Source organism: Ruditapes philippinarum, unplaced genomic scaffold (genome assembly GCF_026571515.1).
Source record: "Ruditapes philippinarum isolate M1 unplaced genomic scaffold, ASM2657151v2 ctg1085_1_1_1_1, whole genome shotgun sequence".
In the NCBI taxonomy this organism is placed as follows: domain Eukaryota; kingdom Metazoa; phylum Mollusca; class Bivalvia; order Venerida; family Veneridae; genus Ruditapes; species Ruditapes philippinarum.
Genome location: NW_026857392.1, coordinates 394288 through 404767, shown reverse-complemented (window position 1 = coordinate 404767; position 10480 = coordinate 394288). Strand labels below are relative to the sequence as shown.

General features: G+C 30.3%; 2 protein-coding genes across 2 annotated transcripts; both read left to right on the top strand.

Annotated features, from left to right (window-relative positions):
* Nucleotides 1-1312: 1312 nt before the first annotated feature.
* LOC132749581 (serine-enriched protein-like) lies at nt 1313-3607 on the top strand. Its single transcript, XM_060739391.1, has 5 exons — nt 1313-1609; nt 1810-2080; nt 2348-2580; nt 2795-2952; nt 3138-3607. The coding sequence occupies exons 1-5, from the start codon at nt 1519-1521 to the stop codon at nt 3192-3194; spliced, it is 810 nt and encodes a 269-aa protein (XP_060595374.1). The 5' UTR covers nt 1313-1518; the 3' UTR covers nt 3195-3607.
* A 2574-nt stretch (nt 3608-6181) lies between these two features.
* Nucleotides 6182-8123, top strand: LOC132749589 (uncharacterized). The gene is made up of 5 exons (XM_060739409.1): nt 6182-6272; nt 6474-6741; nt 7201-7433; nt 7657-7814; nt 8046-8123. The coding sequence occupies exons 1-5, from the start codon at nt 6182-6184 to the stop codon at nt 8121-8123; spliced, it is 828 nt and encodes a 275-aa protein (XP_060595392.1).
* The last annotated feature ends 2357 nt before the right edge of the window (nt 8124-10480 follow it).

Genomic DNA, 10480 nt, shown 5'->3' with positions numbered 1-10480 from the left:
TTTGAAAATGATAACAACGTAAATTTAATGTTTTTATTATTTTATCATTTGTCATTTAGATGAAATAATAACAGAACAATGAAGTTTATACCTCAGTGATACAGTTAAAATAATAATAATAATAATAATTATAATAATAATAATAGATTAATACATCTTTTTTTAAAATGGACCAGAATTATACGAAACCATGGCAACATAATAACATACAATAACACAATCATTTCACATTTACAACAAGGTTACGGTTGTGATTAAGTTTTATGTATGGAAGTAAAAATACCACTTTGTTTACATTTTGCTACTTTTATGACAGCTTCTATTTTCAGGTTATAAGTGTGTTTACATGCTCTACCATATTTCAATGCTATAACCATGTTTGCCCTTTCTAATAAATGAAAATATTATCAATTTGTATGTCATAATGTGCTTTTAAAGTAATTGTTTATCACATCATACGATGCACATCATGATACCACCAAGACTCACAACTGAGCCTTTATGCTTTATTGAGCTAAGCTCAGACGTGCTTTAAAATATAATAATACAAATGTAATATACATCTTTTATGATAAACCCCAAATTCAAGTAACCCCAAAGCAGTAATTGTTTGATTAGACCTATCAAAACGACATGATGCTCAAAAAAGTAAATTTAATGGTTTTATTATTTTACTATTTGTCATGTTAATAATAATAATAATAATAATAATAATAATAATAATAATAATAATAATAGATTAATACATGTTTTTTTGGACCAGAATTATACAGATATATGATATTAATAAGTAGTATTTATAAAGAAAAAAAAGTTATCTGACAGATGTACTTTCACAGGAACTAGAAATCCTATCAATAGTAGCAGTACTGTAAAGTTTGTTTAAAAAATAAATCCCCATATTTTTTATACGGATGGATTTCTTTAATCGGACTTTACAGTAACTGCTATAATTCTGAAGGGGCCTTGCTCTCCATCTAATATATTCACTGATCAGTAACCTAAATATACTCCCCTGTCTCCACTTATGTAGGGCCTGCATCGAATTTCAACTATTTTAGTAATTTATTGATCAGATATTGCACTTAACTGTAACTGTAATTATTGCGTGCAAAATAGGCAATTTTAATGTATTTAAATAAATACTTATACTTTAATTTCTACAATCAAATTTCTAAATGGCATTAGTTTATTACTAGAGTTTAAGACAACAAAACCTGCGAAAAACATGCTTCTTATATAAGCTTTGTATACAATATTTTAATGTCATTAAAATTTACAAACAAAGGTCAAACCAACTATTTTTCACACTTTTGCGCGTCAGATTTATTCTAAAATCTCCCAGTAACTAATAACAATATATCATGAAGTGACAAGAACTGCTCTGTCAGGGCGATAAAAAAGTGATCAAGGTAAGCTGAAACATTAAAACGTATATAAACACACAAAATTAGTATCTTCAGTCATTTACGAACTTGCCATTAAAGAATAACAGTACAATAAATCTAATACTACAACATGGAATCATCATATTCAACCCTACCATTGATGGACGCTGCTGGAAATGATGATTTGTTCGCCAATAAAGCCTTTGATTACGATTATGAAGGTAAGTAATTTTTTTTTTGATAGAGCCTATATAATTAAAATAATTTTTCGATATGATCTCTTTTGAATAAGTTTAGAGTGGACATACACATTTAAATGCATTTCTTACGTGTTTTTCTTTGATATTTAGTTAACGCGTTTACACTGAATATTATTTTAAGTATTATTTTAAATAAGTGGTTTCCATCTCTTCTTTTTCAGATTCCTCGTCGGGCTATGAATCTACAGATATGGAGTCAGTGAGTTCTTGGGGATCACGTGACAGCCTTGACAGTAGATTACAAGACAGTCATAATAACTTCTTACCAATGAACAAAGATGAAGAAATCATGAACTTTAGAAGCACACATTCGCTCTCAGAACACCTGAAACTAATTTTAGCAATGCCCGAGATGTGCGACGTCACGTTTGTTGTTGGACCACGTGAAGTACCAGTGCACGGAGTTCGCGCAATCATGGGTACACGAAGCAGGTAATTTCATTTATGTCGTCTTCTAGGTGGAAAAACTGTTTAGTGATGGTATCCTTTAGTATAGGAAGGAATCTTTTTTATGAAAATGCATTCTAAAACAATATTAAACTACTTGTAGCTATATAATTAAATCGTAAGAAAACTCTAATTGTAATTTCAGTGTAACATTTTTGCCCAGTCGTTAATCCAATACTGAAAAGTAATATAATGAACAACTTGAAGCTCGTCTTGAAATTTTTAATCTTATGTATCCATATATTATTTCAGGGTTATGTATCAACTGATATTAAAGCATATGTCTATGGAAGCTGCTGACAAAGAAAGGAACGCCAAAAGTAACAAGAAGTCAAAGAAAAGCACGTGCAAGGCAGTTGGAATAGGTCGGTCATTATCACAAAGACTTGTTATCCCTGTCAAGAAATATGATTCTGAGGTGTTCCGAATGTTGGTCCAGTTTATTCACTGTGGAATTGTGAATATCACCGAGGAAACAGTTGCTGGTAAATATCTATCTGATACTGATACTTGAATACCAATTGAAATAAATAAATACTGAATAAATAATTGAAATAACAATACTTATACTTGTAATTGCAAAAGTAAAGGGTCAATGGCCATGAAAATTTTGTACCGTTTGCAAAAAGAGCTGCAACTTTACTGAAATACTTCAGATATTTGCATTTGTAATAACATTAATGTTTTTATGAATTTCAGGTTTATTTTGTGCTGCCTCCCATTTTGAGCTACCAGATCTGAGCAAAGCTTGTTTAGATTTTGTTGAGAGATGTATCAAGGTCGGTAGAGCCGAGAAACTGCTCTTTTCTACAAGATGTTACAGCCAGCATAAAGCTTCCAAAACATTATTTGATAGGGTAGGTTCACTTTTAATGAATTTTAAACACTTCTTGTGTGAATTTTAGTCGAGTTTTCTTGTTTTTGCGTTTTAAATTTATAATGATTCACACTTATATAAAACATGTATTTTGTTATTAGATTGTTATTGCATTAATTTCTTTCATTTTCACTTGCGCTTATCATTCTCTATTTTATATTCCAGATTTATTCAGTGTTGGACAAACGATGTGTCGCCAAACTTGACGAAACTCCAGTTTAAACTCATACGTGTTACATTTTGAACTTGTGCTAAATTATTTATTAAATTATTGGCTGCTATTGCTTTTTGTTACAGTATAATTTATTTGTTATGTTTATTGTTGCGAAATAAAAATTCTAAAACAAAATTGATGTTTTCCTTTTTTATTGTGTCTTGTCGAATCATTTGTATGGTAACACATACGAGTCTAAGTCAATAAATTGTTTTTCAACACATCGTATTCTTTAAAGTTTGAGCAAATGTAGCATATCTCAGATTCAGCACTCAACGCACAAATACATGTAAACCATTACAAAGAAATGGTATCTATTCACGACCATTCATTCTATTGAATTGATCAAGGACCAGTTTCTACACCTGCTCTTTACCCATTTTACATGTAAACGTCAACTTTCGATGCACGTGGACAAAGAAAAGTAGAAAGAATGAAATTCTGGCAAACTTGATACTAAACTTTTATCCGTGCAAAGCATTAAAGGACTATTTCTTTGGAAAATTTGATGAATAAAAGAAGTCATTTCTATGGAGTACGTTTACTCACAATTGCTGTCTGTGTTATTGTCAGAGAAATTCAAAATGAAATAGACAAATGGCGTCTTCATACATCATTATAATAATAATATAATAATCTTTATTTCCTCCACATTCATGCCTCCTCGAACTAGATATGAACTTATGGTGTTTCCAGCTTGATGGAATATGCGACGAGGTAACCTTAAACAAGCTGATTCTCGTGAATTCTGCTTAAGCCGGTGCTAGGGGGCGTGGACAGTACCTTGTATTTGCCCCTGTCGTCCATAAAGCAGCTCAGTCAAACAGAGCCCTTTTAATTTTACCGTTTTTAGTGAGTCTGTTACTGTTAGTCTATATTTTATTGAGAATTGATATTACTTAGGTTTTCAAATGGATGTTTACATGCAATCTGATATTGATGAATTAATTGTTATTTACATTTTTCTACTTTTAAGACATACTTTCAAACTTCAAAAGCTCGCAACCGAGACTTATGCGAGCTTAAAAAATATAAAAATTTTGTGATGGGCTTTCTTTAGGGAATCTGTTTTTCTCTTTTGATGTGTAATAAGATTTTCTCATTCTTGCATTAATCCAGTTTCCAATTGGAACATATCGGCTATTATCAATAATAACCTTACTCCAGGGATTTTGTGGGAAAGGGTCGAGAAGATTGCTCAAGCTTCATGATGGATCATAACGTATATTTTGGTACTTTATTATTTGAAAATGATAACAGAAGTAGATGTAATGTTTTATTATTTTATTATTTGTCATTTAGATGAAATAATAACAGAACAATGAAGTTTATACCTCAGTGATACAGTTAAAATAATAATAATAATAATAATAATAATTATAATAATAATAATAATTTTTGTAATGAATTGTATAATACGGTTGTGATTAAGTTTTTTGTATGGAAGTAAAAATACCACTTTGTTTACATTTTGCTACTTTTATGACATACTTTCACATTCAATGCTTATATTTTCAGGTTATATGTGTGTTTACATGCCCTAAACCATATTTCAATGCTATAACCATGTTTGCCCTTTCTAATAAACGAAAATATTATTCATTTGTAGGGCATGATATGCTTATAAAGTAATTGTTCGTCACATATCATACGATGCACATCATGATACCACAAAGGCTCACAATTGAGCCCTTATGCATTAGTGAGCTAAGCTCAGATGAGCTTTAATGTACTACACATCTATTATGATAAACGCGATAATAGAAACCAAGTTTCAAGTAACGCCAAGTTGCATCAAGTCTGTTTGATTAGACCTTTCAAAACGATATGATGCTCAATAAGATTTTCTCATTCAACCATTACTCCAGCTTCCACATTGAAATTTCTCGGCTATTTAATAATAACCTTATCCGAAGTTTGTCGGAAAGGGCCGAAAAGATTGCTCCAGCTTCCTGATGGATCATAATGTATTTTTTGATATTATTTGAAAAACGATAACAACGTAAATTTAATGGTTTTATTTTTTTATTATTTGTCATGTTAATAATAATAATAATAATAATAATAATAATAATAATAATAATAATAATAATAATAATAATAATAATAATAATAATAATTGATTATTACATCTTTTTTAGACCAGAATTATACAGATATATGATATTTATAAGTAGTATTTATAACGAAAAAAAAGATATCCGATGTACTTTCACAGGAACTAGAAATCCCGTCAATAGTAGTAGTACTGTAAAGTTTGTTAGAAAATATATCCCCATACTTTTTTATAGGGATTGGATTCTGTAAATCGGACTTTACATTAACAGCTATAATTCTGAAGGGGCCTTACTCTCCATCTATTATTTTCACTGAGCATACCTACCTGTGTCCACTTATATGTAGGGCCTGCACCGAATTTCAACTATTTTAGTTATTAATTGATCAGATATTGCACAGATATATATTATTAGCCCCATGAATATTGCAACAAATTTAGACTGCATCAGAGACACTATATATACCATATTATCTTAATATATATGTCTTTGGCTGCATGTTGACCGAAACTTTAAAGTGTAATTATTGTGTGCACAATAGGCAATAAAGTAATAAAATTAAATACTTATCCTTTAATTTCTACAATCAAATTTCTAAATGGCATTAGATTCTAACTAGAATTTAAGACAACAAACCTGCGAAAAACATGCTTCTTATATCAGGGTTGTTTACTATATTTTAATGTCATTAAAATTTACAAACAAAAGGTCAAACCAACTATTTTTCACACTTTTGAGCGTCAGATTTGTTCTAAAATCTCCCAGTAACTAATAACAATATATCATGAAGTGACAAGAACTGCTCTGTCAGGGCGATAAAAAAGTGATCAAGGTAAGCTGAAACATTAAAACGTATATAAAAACACAAAATTAGTATCCTCAGTCATTTACAAACTTGCCATTAAATAATAACAGTACAATAGATCTATTACTACAACATGGAATCATCATATTCAACCCTACCATTGATGGACGCTGCTGGAAATGATGATTTGTTCGCTAATAAAGCCTTTGATTACGATTATGAAGGTACGTAATTTTAGTTTTAAAGCGTTTATATAGGATTAAAATTATATTTCGATATGATCTCTTTTGATTAAGTTTAGAGTAGAAATATACATTTAAATGCATATCTTACGTGTTTGTCTGTGATATTTAATTAACGCGTTTACACTGAATTAGTTTAATTATTGTTTTAAATAAGTGGTTTCCATTTCTTTCTTTTTCCAGATTCCTCGTCGGGCTATGAATCTACAGATATGGAGTCAGTGAGTTCTTGGGGATCACGTGACAGCCTTGACAGTAGACTACACGACAGTCATAACAACTTCTTACCGATGAACAAAGATGAAGAAATCATGACTTTAAGAAGCACAACATTCGCTTCAAGACACCTGAAAAACTTTATAGCATGCCCGAGATGTGCGAACGTCACGGTTGTTTTGTTGAACCACTTGAAATACCAGTTGCACCGGAGTTCGCGCAATCATGGTACACTGTAGCAGGTAATTTAATTTTTCTATCGTCTATCTGGGAACTGTCTTAGTGATAGGTATTCCTTCTGGTATCAGGAAGAGATATTATTTTTGTGAAAAATGTTCTAAAACAACTATTAACACATGTATGAAAATTCATATAATTAACATTGTAAAGAAACTCTAATTGTAATTTCAATGTAAACACTTTAATAATGCTTTAATATCAGTTGATACATGTTTCAGATGTTTCTGCATTATGATAACGGAGAACATAATTGTACAAGTACAAGTTAACCACATTTGTACCAATTTTTATTTGCCTTTATTTTATACTTTTTTGTATGGGATGAATTCATGTTGGTACTTGGTAGGGATAACATTTTTGCCTTGCCGTTAATCCAGTATTGAAAAGTAATATAATGAAAGACTTGAAGCTCATCTTAAAATGATTAATATAATGTATCCATTTATCATTTCAGGGTTATGTATCAACTGATATTAAAGCATATGTCTATGGAAGCTGCTGACAAAGAAAGGAACGTCAAAAGTAACAAGAAGTCAAAGAAAAACACTTGCAAGGCAGTTGGAATAGGTCGGTCATTATCCCAAAGACTTATTATCCCTGTCAAGAAATACGATTGTGAGGTGTTCCGAATGTTGGTCCAATTTATTCACTGTGGAATTGTGAATATCACCGAGGAAACAGTTGCTGGTAAATATCTATCTGATACTAATACTTGAATATTAATTGAAATAAATAAATACAATGTATTGAATAAATAAATAAATTATTGAAATAACAATACATATACTTGCAAAAGTAAAGGGTCAATGGCCATGCAAATTTCGTGCAATTTGAAAAAGAGCTGCAACTTTACTAAAACATTTCAGATATTTTGCATTTGTAATAACATTAATGTTTTTATGAATTTCAGGTTTATTTTGTGCTGCCTCCCATTTTGAGCTACCGGATCTGAGCAAAGCTTGTTTAGATTTTGTTGAGAGATGTATCAAGGTCGGTAGAGCTGAGAAACTGCTCTTTTCTACAAGATGTTACAGCCAACATACAGCTTCCAAAGCATTATTTGATAGGGTAGGTTCACTTTTAATGAATTTTAAACACTTCTTGTTCTAACTAGATGAGCAAGACACTTTACACTCATTGTTTGGTACTGATTGGTTCCAGGAACTGATTCTAGTCGAGTTCTGCTTGTTTTTGCGTTTTACATTTATAATGATTCACACCTATATAAAACATGTATTTTTGTTATAAGATTGTTATTGCATTAATTTCTTTCATTTTCACCTCTATTTTATATTCCAGATTTATTCAGTGTTGGACAAACGATGTGTCGCCAAACTTGAAGAACTCCAGTTTAAACTCAGACGTGTTACATTTTGAACTTGTGCTTAATTGATTATTTATTAAATTATTGACTGCTATTGCTTTTTGTTACAGTATAATTTATTTGTTATGTTTATTGTTGCGAAATAAAAATTCTAAAACAAAAATTGAGGTTTTCATTTTTTTTATTGTGTCTTGTCGAATGATTTGTATGGTAACACATACGGGTCTAAGTGAATAAATTGTTTTTCAACACATCTTATTCTTTAAAGCTTGAGCAAATGTAGCATATCTCAGATTCAGCGCAAATACATGTAAACCATTACATGTACAAAGAAATGGTATCTATTCACGACCATTCTATTGAATTGATCAAGGACCACACCTGCTCTTTACCCATTTTACTTGTAAACGTCAACTTTCGATGCACATGGACAAAGAAACAAAGAAAAGTAGAAAGAATGAAATTCTGGCAAACATTTAACTAAACTTTTATCCGTGCAAAGCATTACTAGGACTATTTCTTTGGAAAAATTTGATGAATAAAAAGAAGTCATTTCTATGGAATTCGTTTACTCACAATTGCTGTCTGTGTTATTGTCAGAGAAATTCAAAATAGAATAGACAAATGGCGTCTTTATACATAATAATAATATCTCTATTTCCACCACATTCATGCCTTCTCGAACTAGATATGAACTTATGGTATTTCCAGCATGATGGAACATGCGACGAAATAACCCTAAACAAGCTGATTCTCGCGAATTCCATAGCCGGTGCTAGGGGACATGGACAGTACTTGCCCCTGCCGTTCATAAATCAGCTCAGTCAAACAGAGCCCTTTTAATTTTACCGTTTTTAGTGAGTCTGTTACTGATAGTCTATACTTTATTGAGAATTGAAATTACTTAGTTTTTCAAATGGATGTTTACATGCAATCCGATATTGATGAATTAAATGTTCTAACTAGATGAGCAAGAAACTTTATACTCATTGTTTGGAAGCGATTGGTTCCAGGAACAGTGTTTCAATAAACTGTTTGCTTCTAATACAACTAATGTAAAATACATTCTGTATAAACTAAGTTCACACAATGTGTTTCGTCTATGTAATCTCAGGGTTAGGCCAAAAATAACCATTGTATAATTTATATAATTTTTTATTTTCATTTTTTTTTCAACTCCTTGTGCCCTACAGCTTTTATAGAGGTTCATCATAGGGTCATTCCTAAGAGAAATAAGGAAAGTGGTCAGGAAGAAATGTTGTTTAAAAGCCCACTGTAGTAAATTTGTGAGTTTTTTTGTATGGAAGTCAAAATACCATTTTATTTACATTTTTCTACTTTAATGACATACTTTCAAACTTTAATAGCTCACAACTGAGACTTATGCTTATGTGAGCTAAGCTCAGGTGAGTTTAACAATATAATAATACACATCTTTTAACTTGGTTGTAAATATAAACCAAATTCAAGTCATGTTTGTTTGATTTATACCAATAAGAATTGTTTGTCCATGAACAGACTCAATCAAACCCAGCCTGCAACATTTTCAATTTTGCTGTGTTGGGCTTTCTTTAGGGATTCTGTTTTTCTCTATTGATGTTTAATAGGATTTTCTCATTCTAGCATTACTCCAGTTTCCAATTGAAACATCTCAGCTATTATCAATAATAACCTTATTGGAGGGTTTTTGTGGGAAAGGGCCGAGAAGATTGCTCCAGCTTCCTGATGGATCATAACGTATATTTTGGTACTTATTATTTGAAAATGATAACAAAATTAAATTTATTGTTTTTTTATTATTTTATTATTTGTCATTTAGATGAAATAATAACAGAACAATGAAGTTTATACCTCAGTGATACAGTTAAAATAATAATAATAATAATTATAATAATAATAGATTAATACATCTTTTTTTAAAATGGACCAGAATTATACGAAACCATGGCAACATAATAACATACAATAACACAGTCATTTCACATTTACAACAAGGTTAAAAAGAATAATAATAATATAAGAAATGACATCTGTATAAAAACTGGATTAATTCTACTTGAGGTAAATGTCAGTTTTAAATATGTACTGTTTACTACGAGTTAATAATAAAATTTTAACTGTTCGTTCATACATTCTCAAGTATTTTCATATGAAAACTTGCCATTTACAATTTAATATCATTTTGTAACCATACGCTTGTTGTAATTAGTAAGTAATGTTAAACGGGGTACAAATAAAATGCAGTGTAATAGAACCATTAATAATTATACATTGTAAGCGTTATCAAATCAAAATAATAAAACATGTGAATAAATCATTTTTTTTTTATCTTTATGGTAATAAGATCGACCTGTTGTAAAACAACATTATGTTTCATCAATAACATTTGAAAAATAAAAATATTGTAAAT